At 44.2% G+C, this 15,841-nt stretch overlaps 1 protein-coding gene across 1 annotated transcript in view; it reads right to left on the bottom strand.

Annotated features, from left to right (window-relative positions):
* The window catches only part of skib (SKI proto-oncogene b), a 29,634-nt gene extending 16,405 nt beyond the window's left edge, over nucleotides 1–13,229 (bottom strand). Inside the window, exon 1 of the mRNA XM_084928770.1 lies at nucleotides 11,940–13,229. Coding sequence (XP_084784896.1) covers nucleotides 11,940–12,833 — 894 coding nt within the window. The 5' untranslated portion in view covers nucleotides 12,834–13,229. The remainder of the gene's footprint in view (nucleotides 1–11,939) is intronic.
* Between the last annotated feature and the right edge of the window lie 2,612 nt (nucleotides 13,230–15,841).

Raw genomic sequence — 15,841 nt, 5'->3', positions numbered from 1 at the left:
ACAACTTACTGTTCGTTACTCTGTGGCGAGCAGGGTGCTTTGAGAGGGTGACGCATACCCAAACAACACCATGTCATTGAATCACCCGTGTTTACGCAGCCACATAATCCTGCACCATCTGTAGGACTTCAGTCTCGTCCTCCGTGTAGCATAACAAGCTAACAGGCCAGCTGACTATAGTCTCCTGAAACACTTTTAAAAATACAGCGGGCTCATAAAACAAAATGCAGATGTCTCGCCCAGAATACATCTCTATTCACAGCAGCAATAGCAACTTCACGGTGACGTCCTCTCCTTTGCCCTCGAACTCCTCACCTCCTCCACCTTACCAGGCAGATGCGAGATGAGAAAGAGGCAATGAACTTCTGACCTGTCATTCAGACTGCAGGGGAAGCTTTGCAGCTCGAGGGCAACCAGAGTCCACCATCCACTCATGTCTCTCCTCCCCTCAATGTCTCAACCCACCATCCCATAAAGCCCCACTAAAAACCTTCTGCTCCCCTCTTTTATGGCTGCCAGATGGTAGGGAGGCCTCCTTGCCTCTGGACTTGCCTCTCTAGTCTAGTAAAACCAGTTGACCTCGGTAACATAACAACTGCTATTTATGAAAAGGCTTGGAAGACAACACACAAACATCCTGCCACCGACGCAATCCAATGCCATCTCATCTCCCAAAGAGCCCTTTTACAAGATGAGATATGTATGGAACTGTACCCTTCCACCAGGGGAGGTGGTGAAGTCCAGATGGAGAGACTACACCCAGGTACTTTTTTTTTTTTCTTTTTCCCCCTGTGAAGGACTTTTATTTACGTGTCTTGGGTGTGAGCGCAGGACTTTGGCAGCGTCTAAAATTCTCCCTGAGAAACGGGGAAGCAAAACAAACAGAGCCGTCTGCATTCAGGTCGGAGCTGAACCGCAGAACCACAGTCTGGCCTGCGGTTCACAACATTCTGTTCCAGCACTGACTTCACTTAAAACAAACACTCTCAACACCCGTCCACCTCAGCCAGAGGCAGAGAGGAATCTGAGGAAAAGTTTAGGTTCGAACTCCATTAACAAATGTTCCCCCCACCCTCTCTTTAGCACAGCTACTTCTCGGACTGATGTTTTCACCGAGCACTGGGCAAACGCAGATCTTTTCACGCACTTGTCACTCGTGTAGGACTTGTCTCCTTTGAGGGCTCAGAGTGAATCCAGTGCTTGAAAGGTAACCGAGTGGGGTGGGAAAGAGGGTTAAAAGGCCACCGATCACGTTGCTATAAAAGAACAGTCAAATTAAAAGCGTCCTATTACTGCAAATAATTTAAGGTGATTATCTGTCCTTCCAATAACGGCTTTCTAACCCCTTTGCAAGGCTTGGATGCCCGCCCCCCCTCTTTTATTAATTCTTCTTCCTTTATTTGTTCTACCAGTTGGAACCTACCATTTATGTCCTGCAATTCAACCTGACCTGCAGGCAACCCCTGCCATGGCTGGCAAAGCCATTAGGCTAGCTGTGTCTGTGGGTTATTAGTGTGATAAAAGTTTACTGTTGCTCCAGCCACTCTGCACGGCTGCCATTTAATGCCTCTGAGCAGCAGGTCTATGGGACCTTTCACACAGCAGAATGGGCCTGAGGGCATTTGTTCAGTGGGCCAACTCACGAAACACACCTAAGAGTGAACTATTTTAATCGAACAAGACAAAGACGGGCAACGAGGGCAAAGAAACGAGGCTCTTATCCAACCAGCCTACATCCAAGTCGGGGTGATAAATCAAACTAGAGCATCCCTTGTGCGATGGCTTTGTCAAAATATGTAGACGAGAGGGCTTAGGGGGGTGGTGGTTGTCTGCGCTATGTTTTCTCCTGTGCGGCAGAAGTTGTGGGCAGCCCAGCTAACTGCAGCCTCAGCACTTCTCTCCATATTCTCCAGTTTCAGGCCAAGAGAGAGAACAAAGGCAAAGAGCTAAGCTGCTGCAGAGGTAATGAGGACAGAGGCATGCAGCACAGGAGTGTGTGCCCTCAATAATGAGTGCTGCTGCAGTCTGTGATGGAGTCCTGTTGGACAGCAGAAATAAAAATCCATGCAGCTGCTCTGAGCAGCCGCTCTGCCTGCCCGTAGTCTGGTCACAGACAGTCAGAGTAACTGACTGACTGTAGCCCACCCCTTTTTACACTGCAGCTCTGTCTACCACAAAATGGAAACCACAGTGTGACTGGAATTTGCTTGGAGGCACATTGAGATCCATGTAGCGAGGCAGTAAAACTACATTAAAACTGTTAATTCCACTGAGATTCCTTAGCGGCACATTATCTGGGAATATTACCGTACAATGTTTTTAACAGTTAAAATCAGCAGGTAAAAAAAATTTAAAAAAAGACTGGTCAATGGTTTGAAAAAAAAATTTCTGCCCGACTTAAAAACAAATCTGTGGCGAGATGAATCCGATGCTAATGATGCACTGTGGAGAAATCAAGCAAAACGTGTCAGAAGGCAGAGCTGAGTTTTCACAAATGACACAAGCTCATCTCGAAGAATAACAAACACCGCGGGCTGTGCTGTGAAAAATGTTATAAGAAGAATGGAGCCGCAACAGACTAAAGGGAATCCACATTAGTGCTAGAGGAGAATCCCAATTAAACTCGAGGATGCACCCTTTATCCGGAGCATGTGCCAAAGTCTGTACCCGGCTCACCAGTTGGATTCAATAATGCGGTTAAAAAGAAAAAGAAAAAAAAAGCCTATACTAAGAGAAGAATTTCACAGCAAAAATAAAACTCTGAACAGAGGAAGAGAAACTCCAAAAAGAGTCTTCCGGAGTTGGTACTCATTATACACTTATCATTGTGTAGGTCTAAACAATGCTTGGTAAGTTTTTTTATTGCACTTTCAAAGCGTCATGAGTTACTTCAGCTTTGTTCTTGCAGACGAAGCTCCACCTCACTGCAGCATTTCTGGAAAACATGTGCACATCCTATGTGTGTGTGTGTGTTTTTAAAGTGACTAATTATAGCAGTTATTTGTGTTTATTGATGATTTTTAACAGGTCTGTGCATTCTAATATTATTTACCCCCAAATGGTTTTAATTTTAAAGTAGGAGGCATTTCACAGAGAGGCCGTTTTTGGCAGTTCTTGGCTGTAAAGCTGTGTCAGTGCTGGTCCATGCCAGCCCCACCCCATTAAGGCCGAATCCTGCACATCATGTGTTTCCACTTTACTGATAGGGTGGAAATGACCTCAACGCAGTAAAAGATGACAGGGGTGCTAGCGCTGTTCACCAGATGTGAGCAAAAAAAAAAAAGAGAGAAAAAAGAGGGGGAGGAGGAGGACGACGAAGGGGAGAGAAAACCATTCGCCTGAAGAATTTACTGCAAACCCCTGAAGAGCCCTGTGATTGAGGGTTCAAGTCAAGCTCCAGAGGTTCCTGGTGTATCTCAGAGGCACTCAGGGAGCACATACCCTCCAAGCTTAGCCAGATACAGAACTGCACGCACATACACACAGAGAAACATACACGTGCGTATCCAAAAAACCAAACTGTCATTCCACTGCACCTGCTTGCAACACAAAAGCCACTTCCTCCCACTGTGTCCGGCCAAGGCCCTTTATCCCATTTAGAGCAGCCTGCACCACAACACAGGCAGAGAAATTAGGGAGTTGCATTGATGACAGGGCGGCTAATCTCTTTGGAAGGACTCATTATATCGGCAGCCTGTACAGTTCAGCAGCTGAAAGGAGTGAATTAAATATGGACATTCAGAGATGGGCGTCTTTGTGAAGATGAGTGCTCCAACAATGCCCTGCTACCCCTGGAATAATTCATACATTCCATATGGGACAGATGCCTGGACCAGACTGTCATCTCTGTTTTCAGCCGACTGGTACAAGGTCACAAGTGAACCGATTTTCTTCCAAATAGATTTGTTTTATTGTCTTATTTTTAGTTCAAAACTGTCTTCCTATGTTTTTTTCTCACTCTTGTCTCAAGCAAAGAGTCTCATCAGCTCACGAGAGGTGGCATGACCTTGCACTTAAACACATACTCCTGTGCTGCAGATTAAGGCTGTTGACGGCAAAAGGAGAGGTGATTAGTTTTGATGGTAATCTTTAAAGCAGCTTGATGTTTTTTAACATGATGTATGCACTAGCGCTTCCCTTGACATCGGCTATACACAGCTTAAGACACTGGGCTTATAATAGTCCCCTCATTATAGGATAAAGGGTGGGCCTGCTCTATTTCAGTCCATGGCTGCCTGTGTCTGAGCTCGTCGACTGGCTGGAAATAAAGCCAGACGCTTGTCAATGCTACGAGCACAAGGGAGGCAGTCTGCCCTGCCTAGACAGCCGGCACAGCAAGTGCAGCGCAGGGACAATCTTGAAACTACCAGACACCTGCAAAAAGGTGGGGGGTGTGGGGAGGTAACCTCAGCGTGTGAGCAACCGTGGCCTATCTTTACGCCTGTCTTTTTAAATATAGCCACTGGTGTGCTGAAAATAAAGAAAGAACAGACAGCGAGAACCTAGTGGGGCAGGTGGCCAGCTCTTGAGATGGATGCATTTGCAAAGTTACAGTACATTCTGCTTTTGAATGAGGTAATAAACAAGACCGGCAAGGTCAAAGAGGGAAAAGGTCCACCTGACCAAATGATACTGTGGCAAAGAGTGGCCATGACGGGTCCTGGGGTGAGTTTAATACTGAATAAATAACGTTTCTCTACCCCCCCCCCATCACTGCAATAGAGTCTGCTAGGACAGCTGTGCTGAATTCATTTGATACGGGTGCCTGCTGACAATGCTGCATTGCTTCGTCTCTGCAAGACAACATGTTGAGCTGGCCTGAAGAGCTTACGGGGGCTTGCACAAAATGATTGAGCTTCTACGACCCAAAAGCTGTAACCAACTAAGAAAGTAAAAGTAAGCGAAATAAAACTCCTAAGAGCCGCATGGTACATGCATCTACTCAGGAAGAAGACACAGTGCTCTTTTACCAGCAGATACACAACATGATAGAGATCTTTCATAGCACACAGCCCATCAGGAGAGAGACAAAAATGTAGAGCCCACTCATTTGTTCATTTAGCAGGCTCTTGAAAGCCTAGAGGATGGTTATGAGGTCATCCTGACAAAGTAGCACTCACTCCCTATCTATCTATCCATCCATCCATCCATCCAAGTGAGACCAGCAGCTTTTGTACCAAAGGAACAGCACAGTGATACATGTGTGGCATACTGTATGTAGGCCAGTCTGAATACAGACCGATACAGCATGTGCTCACTACAGTGGAGGTGGAGATCTAAGTATAATGCAGTGTGAGGGGGAGTGCAGTAGGAGAACTCAGTGTAGGAGAGCCTGTGTCTGTGTCTTTGTGAGTACGTGCATGTGAATGCATGTGTGTGTGTGTCCTACAGGGTTGAGGAGGTGTCAAACTGATGAGGTGAGTGATGGTGGCGAGGCAGAGGAGAGAGAAAGAGGTGGTGTCAGTCGAGGAGGTCTCAGTGATGGAGGGGGGGAGGTTTACTCCGTGCTGACCTGTGGGAGAAGTGCATGTGATGCGAAGTGGAGGAGGAGGAGATGGAGGAAGGAAAGCATGAGGGCAGCAGGAGGAGGAGGAGGAGTAGGAGGAGGAGGAGAGAGTTGTCGAGTCACAGTGTGGAGGTCACAATGAAAGAGGATGGGCAGTGAATGGAGACGCGTTAGGTCTCTGTACTGTAAGAGGTGTGTGTGTGTGTGTGTGCGCTTGCGTGAGTGTGCGTTTTGGCGTGCTACTTTTGAGCCCACCAGCCAGAGAGCATGAAGTTCTTATTTAGCACAGGAAGAGCAGCTCTGCTTAGCAACCACAGGCGCCCTCCAATCACAAGCATACGGCGCAGACTCTGACTGAGGACGAGTCCTTCCTGGCAGTGTGTGGAGTCTGACAGAGGCCTCTAAATGTTGTTCTCCACACCTGCCCACATGCAGAAACATATACAAAACAGATCCAGAGCCTTTTTTTCCCCTCCCGCCAGAACTGAACATGAAGCTTTTATGTCACAAAAAAAAGACAAAAGTGCATTCGCGGCCGTCTGAGTCGCCTCGGCTACACAGTCTTCTGAACTTTGCAGAGAACTCAAAGTTAATCTAAACCATCCTAATCCAAAAATAAATTATGCATATCCCAAAGAGCAAGGTAGTCGTCCAAATCCCTAAAACATTTATTCTTCTTTTTGCCGCAGCCACGGCACTGTGCATCACCTCAGCACTGCCCCAGTTACGACTGAACCGACAGCAGCCCCCCGATTGTGATCTGCTAGCCACCAAAACAGGAGGCACAAACAAGATTTGGACCAAATGCTGTCTGAACACTGAGCAGTCTGTTTGGTTTAGCTGCGTGAGCTAATCCTCCTGATAGCTTTGAAGGTGTTTGGTGGGCGGATTGTAGGCGAGAGCAGCATGCCGATTTGTCATATGGCACCAGCAGGGCCTACTTCTGCTCTGGCTGGAGCTCCATTAGCACATCTCCAATGTGGTCTAACAGTTCTGTAGCTTAGATCTGCAAGTCATTATAGAGAGACGAGAAAGAATTTAAAGGGATAAATATTTTCGTGCCTTTTTTTGTCTTTTGACCTCTAATGTCTCACCAGGCGAGCACTTAATTTTATATGTGCAGTTACGCTGTTGGTTGCTCTATGTAATGTGCTCTCTGCAGTATATCTAATTCATGCTCTAATTACGAAATTCCACTGGGACAGGCTATAAATTGAGAGGATACTTTGAGTGGGGAGAAGAAGAAGAAGAAGAAGAAAGTCCACAGCGGAGCCTTTGCACGTTCTGCAAATGCCATCCAGAGAAAACGATGGTTTTGATGTGCACTATGGTCTCGGCATTCCAGTAGTTATGTAGGATTATAAGAGCCTAAACCCCCTTGACTGCAGCAGCTTACTAGCTCAGCCAGCAGCAGATGCAGACTCCAGGATTTCCTGTCTCTGCACCAGATGGGCCTGACTCTTAATCACAGAGCTGGAAATCAGGAGGTGATCGAGGAGGAATTGATGATGATTGTGGAATAACACTAACTCAATACAGGCATCTGTTCTGCCACTAACGGACCAACTGACTGACTGACTGGCTTGTTGACTGCAGTCACAGCCAGTGCTCATCTCCTCCCTCGTCTCATCATCACTGATCAACGCTAATCATCTTCCTCCCTCACTCCATGAGTTATACAAGAAGTCTTTCACACATTAGCACTGTGCTGTGTCATCGAGGTTCAGAGCAGAAACGAGCTAAACCCCGTGCACGCGAAATGATCAGAAAAAGAAACGGGCACTCTTATATGTCTGAAATCCCCGAAATTATTTCTTGTTTAGTTTTAGGGTTTTTGAATAATTGAATTACCTCGATAAGTTGCATGAATGTATTTTATTTATCCATTTTCTACTCCAATTCTTGCGATTTCACTTTGTAAGAAGCCATTATGCGCCTAAACACAGCAGCGAATGCAAGAAACCAAACACATAAAGAACCTCATTTAAAGTAGGTATTTACAGTATACCACAATACACGTCCAAGGAAATACTGCTGTTTTTTTGTTTGTTTGTTTGTTTTATTAACCCACCGGATTTTCTTGACCTCATTCAAATAGCTTTTGCATAATAAAAACCAGCTGAGAAAAAAAAATGACCACATGATGCATAGTAATATAATATGGACTGAGGTTAATACTATATTATACCTTTAACCAAGGCGCTGGCTTTGTGCTTGTCCCACAGCTCCTAATACTTTAATTTAAATGCAAAGAATGAATTTGCTTTTACTTGCGGACACTTGAAGTAGTTTGAACACAGTGATGTTAAAACCACTGCTGGCATTAATAACTTAGATTAAAGGCATTTGACTTCTGACATATTTTATGCTATTTTATTTATTTATTGCTTCTTTTGTTTGTTTGTTTGCTTGTTTGTTTGTGGTTATTTTCACAGGATCAGTCAAAAGTGTTATGTTATGTGTTTTTTTAAGCTTTTCAACACATGGACTGTTGAAAATACAAAAAATAACCTTTTTAACTTTAATAATCAGTTTAATTGTTGTATATATTTGTATAGACAGAGAAAATTATGTCAGATCTATTTGTAGTCATAAAATAATCTATTAATTGCTTCCAATTTAATTTTCTTAAAATAACCCATAAGGCCAAATTCAAAAGACCATACAATCATTACATGATAATATCAAAAAAGCAATATGATTCTACTGAAAGTCTATTAATGATAACACTGAATTATTGCCCAGTGTTATCTCTATCAGACATGCAGACACCACCAAAGGCTCCACTCTGTCTTTGAGCACATAACTAGGAAACCGGTGACACAGCAAACTCACAAGTGTGGATTTCCCACCCTCGGAAAGGCTGGAGGTTACGGACCTATCCACACAGCGGCTAAAGAAACAGCACGGTAACAAAGAGAAACTGCTGCACTTCACAGCCTCTGAAAGCCTGGCTCGCAAACAAAGGAGGCGGCAGGTCTTTAGCGCACATTACCCATGACAGAACCCCAGCTGACACTCTTTAAACATGGGGTCATCGCCGCTAGAATGGAGGCCACAACCCCTGGGAGCGCCTGACACCCCTTTTGCCTTGACACACCGTCCCCGCTTTGGCCAAAACACTCTGGCCAGCACAGGAGTGTTGTCTACTGCAGAGGGAGGAGGGGGGGTGGAGCGAGTTTACGTGGGTGTCAGGACTCAGGCGACTGCACTCAAAAGAATGATGTGTCCAACTGAAACTGCAGTTTTTGATGCGCCGGGAGATTGAGAAACATGCTACCAAACCTGAATTCAATGCGATTTGCTCAGTGTTTACAGCACGACGGTGATACGGGTGGGTTGGGTCTTTAATGAGTGGGTCAGACAGGCCCACCAAGGACCAAAGAGTTATACCACGTCAGGATCCAGGGCTTTACAGAGGTCAGCAGACAGATGGGAATGGAAATGAGCTGGCCGTGAGCTCATTTTAATCTGGCTCGCACAGCTGATCCAGTCATTACACTCGCCTGTTTACATGCAAACACACTTTTATACCCGCTTTACATAAAGACACCTACACACAAGTGCAGATAAAGGCATGGTTACCGGGTGATGAAAGCAGTCGAGAGATTTTTTTTCATTTATTCATTCACTTATAAAAACAGCTCATGATCAAAACATGCAACCCTTCAGCCTTGGGCACACACTCTGGTTTACTCCAGGTTTGAGACTAATTGCATTGAGCCAGGAGAACAATGGGTTGAGAAATGGAATAAATTGGCCTCACTTGGGTGGTTTTAATATCCATTCCATTAAGGAGGGTCGACACAGTTCTCCAGAGTCTACTTTTACTCTCCACTCATTCAAATGATTGATTGTATTGGGCGTACTGCTTAGAGCTTTTTTTTTTTTTTTTTTTTTTTTTAATATATACAATATTCAAAAAGTTTTTCCCCCTCCAGTTGAAATCCTCTTTCTTGAAGATTTCCATGCTAATCAGAAAAGTTCATATTTAAATTATTACATGCAAAGTTCAGAGCAATGAAGAAAGCAATTTGTGTCTGTTCCCATAAAATTTACAGAGTAATAAATATTATTATTCGTCTGAAAATTGACCTAATGGCTCCAATACGGTGACGTTTCATTGGAAATTGAGCCGCGGCTGAGAAAAAATGTTTTTGTCTGCCAGGTGAATATCCCTCCGTCTTTTATCAGAAAGCCATCTGGCCAGTGAACTGGACACAAGGGCATGAGATTGGATGGTGTAAAAAGAATGGGGGTAGGCTGGGTCAGTGTCTTTGGAGCGAGGTCACAGGTCAAGGCCCTTTGACAACACATATCAAGGCCGGGCTCACACACCCTGCATCTTCTGAATGAGAGAGTCTGCGGCGTGCTCTCTCCAATCTGCCCTCATCTGCACATTATAGGGCTAAATGACCAAATGCTGCATTTGATGCAAAACAGACACAATGACTGGCCTGGCCAATCCGGCTTCTGGTTTTTTGTGGGCAGAATACTTTTTTTTTTTCCCTTTCCCCATTTAGAATATGACTGGGAATACTTGCATGTACACGCACATGTTATCAATAAAAACTAGAATTTTAAATAAATAAATATATTTTAGTCGGTCCAGTAAACTGAGTACCTTCCCCTGGCGGTGTCTGCAACAACCACCATGTTCAGTGCATGAGGTGGGAGTCTAGACAGATGTTACAGGGAGAGGAGCTAACCTTCGGGGCTGCCTCTTATTAATAAAACACCCTGACATCAGAGGGAGGCTGAGACAGACCGATAACATTGTGTTTTTATTTTATGGGTAAGCTGAGCCAAACACAGTCTGTGAGCCTCAGTCCAGCCTTTCAGCAGCTTGGCCTGTCAGGCTGATGTATAGGAGAGCGCTGGTGTGCAGCTCCCTGAGGACGGGGCCTGTCTGCTAACTGGGACACAACTGACAGTGAACCACAGCAAACAAACAAACACTGCCCCCTTCGTCCCTTTCAATCCATGATGAGCAGGCCCTCTGTATCTCTCGCACACTCTCTGAAAGACTGACAGTGCAGGAATCAACATTTTGTGGAAATATATAACTCACAGGTCATGCGTCAAGACTGCTGAAACATCACAGGTGCAAGACTTAAATACCACAGACAGATATTTCTCGACTGCGGAGAGATTTCGTCAAGAGGCCATCCAATTCGTGGAAAGGTGACATAAATCGGCAGCGAAGAGCCTCAACACAACCTCCTCGTTTCATGTTTCTATAAACCAGCGTCTATTCCCATTAAAGCAAGTACTGAGGTTTCCCTGTGAGACATCTCCTGGCTCCTGCTCAGACTGGAGCAGCGCCATGGTGATGCATACAGAGATGTCCACTCATTAGCAGAGTCCCACACAACAGCTGCTCTGTGACGAAGGAACAGCCACCTCGTCTCCTGGCCCTTTGTCCATACTAAACATCTCTGACCCACGCAAGGAGCCACAATGGGACACTCACACATAGACAAACATGCGCGCACACTTTTCAGATTTCTTATCCTTGTCCTGATGAGCACAAACCTCTTCTCACTCTTTCACACACACATTTCCATATTCAAGACCTCCTTAAACTCTTATCCCCCCCTTCTCCACCTCATGGCACCATAATGCACTACCTGCCCCCTCTCTTCTCTCTCACACACTAATAAAATATATCAGGGAGACTCAATTTATCATAATGCAGCTGCCCTTGGGTAACCCTGGGGGTTGGGTGGGTGAGTTTTAGGTGATGGGATGTATGCTCGGGAGCATTAAGCTGATTGTTAGTCTCACTTTTTTCCACACACAGAAGAAGCGAGTGAACCTCTAAATCAGCGGTCCCCAACCCCCGGGCCTCGGACCGGTACCGGTCCGTGAGTCGTTTGGTACCGGGCCGCGAGAGTTGAGGCTCAGGTGTGAAATGTATGGTTTTCGGGGTTTTCAGCGTTATTTTGTTATCGTTTTTATCGTTAACTCGGTTTTCCTGGGTCTTTTCACGTGTGTTATGAATAAATCTTCTTTTTTTCGGTACCGGTACTAGTTTTATTTTGTTGTATTTATCCGCGACACCTTAAAGGCCGGTCCGTGAAAATATTGTCGGGCATAAACCAGTCCGTGGCGCAAAAAAGGTTGGGGACCGCTGCTCTAAATGAGATGGGACAGGTACAGAAAGGTGTGATGTGACATTTGATCAGCATTTTTACCCTGTTGGGGCATTTGATAAGGCTGGTAACACTTGTGAAAGATACAATCAATCAGTTAATCAAAGGAAACTTGGCAGGCCTGAGAAGAAGGAAGTCTTCTCAGATTAAAGTCAATCAGCGCAGATGATGTAGTTCAGATATCAACAGATACAAACAAACAATTCACTGCAAAATTCCTCAAACACAAAAAGCCATCGTTGTAAAACCAAAAAAAGGGGGAAAACACACAGACTTACTCTGCAAGATTTACTGGACAGTTTTCCCGTCAGATCAAATTTTCCTTTTAACTCTTTGAGCAGCTTCTCCAGGTGACTCTTCTCCTCTTTCCCGGTGTAGTCCGGGTCTAAGAGCACATAAGCCCGCCAGTTGGCCGAATCAAAGCCCCAGTGGACTGTCCGGTTCTCTTGTCTCTTGTGACTGTGGACAACAAACTTGTGAGGTGGGTACATGAGTCTGCAGTCCATGCACTGGATGCAGGCGGCACCCGGAGAGGTGTACAGTTCCGGGACAAACAGGCCTTTACACCGACCAAAACATTCGTGATACACTTTGAAGCTTTTCTCGGTTCGCTCCAACTCCAGAGAGCCCGACTCCTTGTTGCAGTGAGGAGGGTAAGTACCGCCGTAGATGAGCGCGTTGCAAAGCCGTTCAGCATCCGTCTGAGTGATAAGCCCACAGGACGGTGCCGAGAAGGGCAAGATACCCACCACTTTGAGGATCTCTAGCTGGTCCGCCGTGCACCTGGAGCAATAGATGTGGAGATCATCGCAGACCGAGTTGATCTGCTGGAGGGAGAAATCTCTGAGAACGCTGTTGAGAATCTGCGGTAGGCACAGTCGTTTCTCACCACCGACGACGAAGCAGGAGATAGGTTCCCGCTCCAGCACCGTCTCGCACCTCTCGGTGGAGCGGTCGGACGGGATGAAAAGTGGACCGGACATCACTGGAGGTGTCTGAGCCGGCAGGGTGAGCATCATCTCGACGGATTTGCCATCTTTCCCGAAGAGTGAGTCCTGGTGCCATCGAGCGGAGAACGCCGCCGGTCCACCGAGGGAGCGCCTGGAACTCAGATTAAACTGCTGCAGAGTTTGCTGAAGTCCAGGATGGGGCTGGAAGCTCGTGCCCTCCATGTTGTCGGTTAGAGAAGAGAGTTCAAAACTCAAAATGCGAGCTGAAATCGACTTATCGGGTCGGGCGTCCTCAGCATCCGGCTACACGCTCAATAACGCGCACTTCCATGTCACCGGAGAAGCTTCCCAGCGCGTCCATTCAGAAAACTGAGAGCTGCTGAAATCATAGGGCAGTTCCTGTAAGCACACGCAATTAAAGTCGACAACTAAGCGACTCCGAAGTCGTATTATCCAACATACAATCACCGGGTACTATGTTTCTATGCTCCTGCGGTTTTACGCACTCCTAATGTGCGCCCGAAATATGCCTCCTCTGCTCAGTCTGGCGTACATTCAGTCTGCTGTCTCCCCACTCACTCAATGTGTGAGTCGCTCTCTCTCTCTCTCCCTCCCTCCTTCCCTCTCTCTCTCTCTCCCTCTCTCTCTCTCGCCCTCTCTGTTTGTTTGTGTCTGGTTCAGTCATTGAATCCCAGCCAGGAATGTGACTGACTCCCCGGGCTGGCTCTTCCCTCAGCCAGCTGTTCCTCCCTCTGCTCCAGGGCAGCTGCACATTTAAAAAAAAAAGAAAAAGAAAAAAAGAAGGAAAAAAATCTTTCTAAACCCAGGCGAGGGTGGAGCTCTGGAAAATGTAGTTGATACTGGGAAAGCAAACACAAACTTTACTTCAAATGCATACGCCTTGTAGGTCAGCACTGTTTCAGTCGCAGAAAGCGGTCAGCACAGATTTTAACACGATATGGAGGGATTTGTAAGTGAAAACAGTAAAAACATGCAATACTCGAATGCACGCATTAAGTAACTACTGACTTATGTACATGTTTGAAGTTGGCCGTGTTGTACTGTGAGTGCTTCTGTTGTGTTTCTTTTTACGATAATTTACATAGAAATATATTAGCCTAAAAAAATCTATAGTTTCTAAAATATGCACTTGTATACATTGCTGACCTGTAAATGCAAATGAGGCCTTCAATTAATTAAAATAAGTACATTTGAGTTTACTTATATTACGTTTTCTCGGGCATACAGGAAAGTATGTTTGCGCATACTTTAATTTCATTATGTGTTTAAAAATGTCTTTCTTACCTGTGCAGGACGCTTCTGTAATTGCAGAGTGCAAAGACCCATGAGACTGTTAATATTTAACTTCAAAACCTTAATTTAGTAGTGTTGTGATCATTATTTCGGTTATGTTGTGTTTAGACTTTGATACTTGCTGATGTGTAATGCAGTTTCCAGTGTTTGTGCAGCCAAGAATAGTGTTAAAGGTTTAGCTAACAACAGGCTACCATGATGGAAACTCGTGCACCATGAACCCCGACAGGCGTGAAACGTCGTTGATCAAATCTTAATACAGCTAAACAAAGTAGAAAAGTCATTTTGCACCCTCATTAAAACACGAAGCAACAATTGTAAGTAAAATGCAACTGAAATATATGAAATCTAAATTTACCATGAAGGAAAATGTGCTTGGTTTAAACCGAATTTATACCAATCAAGCCAATTTCAACTGAGTAGATTCCATTATATTTAACAATTTGCATTGTTCTAATGTAAAAAAAAAAATTACACTGAAGATTTACATGTAATTGCACTACTTTACGTTTGTATTTGGGGGTGGGGGTGAGATGCAGAAACGCTACAAAAAGTGAGATCTCACTTTGTAAATCGCCCTACATAGTGACATTTTCTGTTTTTATTTACAGTAAAATTTGTAAACATGACCATGTATGAAGTGTATTAGCTTAAAATTAGAGGTCTTTTGCTTAAGCCCAGTTACCATAATGGACTTATCCCTCTTAAGTAAGCCCAACTGAGTGCGAGTTGAGGTTACTTAATTATTAGTCAACAAGCAAGACAAGCTATTAAGTTTTACAGTTTAATGGTGTAATAATTAAATAGACTATAACAGAAATTCTCATAGATAATTTCACAGTGTAGTTTTAGTTATTTTACATCAGCAACAAATCAATTTCCTTTTCCAGTTAAATTCAGAAGTTTTCAGAAAGACTAAATGAAAGACAGATATTAATTATGAATTAAATTTAGGGGTTAAAGTGTGGTTGTTCATGAGTTTGTGAACCCTTTGCAATTTCCAGGATTTCTGAGCTGATGAATCATCAAATAGGATCTGATATTCAAACAAAATCGGACTAAAATGAACATAAAACATGGTACTTTACATTTCTATTAAACACACAGTAATCAGGCATAGTGCAAACTGGAAAAAATAGTTGAACTGGCAGATTTGCCAAGTCGCAGATGCTCCTTTAGCACCAGCACCCTCCCATCAAATGATTGCTTTTGCTGGTTGTGAGACTTGGTCTGTGATGAAGAGAAATTTTGATCCCTCTAGAGAGGATCAAACTTTGCCTTTATTTATACATTCTGCAGGGAAATCCCTAAACCCACCAGTTCCAGTCTCATCATCTTAACTGGAACATTTGACTCCAAGCTTCTGGTGAAGTCATTAGCGCAGAGGATCACTCTTACTTTTGCACTTTTTTTCAGTTTGAAGTCATAATCTCACTTAACAACTGTTTTCTCTGCTCTAAATGACAGATAGAAATATGTATACTTTCAAAGCTACCAAGCCACCAGGACAAATGGAGAAAAATTAGCACAGTGGCTAACAATATGCTAACAGGTAAAAGAGTAGGGTTATGCTAGCAGCTACGGTAGCAAGCAGCCTTAGCCCCAGAACAGTCTCTGTAAAATCATAACAGTCAAAGGTTTAATGTTTGGTTGTTGTTTTTTTGTTTTTGTTTTGTTTTTTAGTTGGCAGTAAAATTGCTATAACAGTTTAGCATTAATAAAACAAAGAAAAAGGAAAAAACTGTCTCATTAAACACTTAAGTGATGGTCTGATGTTGGTATTTTGCAGTTTTACATAAGAGATGGCAGTTCACATTGTTTATTACTGTTAGAGTCATGTGGGTATATGTATGTATATGTATATATATGTATGTATATGTATATATATGTATATGTATATATATGTATATATGTAT

Source organism: Perissodus microlepis, chromosome 5, assembly GCF_051167445.1.
Source record: "Perissodus microlepis isolate ML-2025 ecotype Zambia chromosome 5, ASM5116744v1, whole genome shotgun sequence".
In the NCBI taxonomy this organism is placed as follows: Eukaryota; Metazoa; Chordata; class Actinopteri; order Cichliformes; family Cichlidae; genus Perissodus; species Perissodus microlepis.
This window is presented reverse-complemented; position numbering and strand designations above follow the sequence as displayed.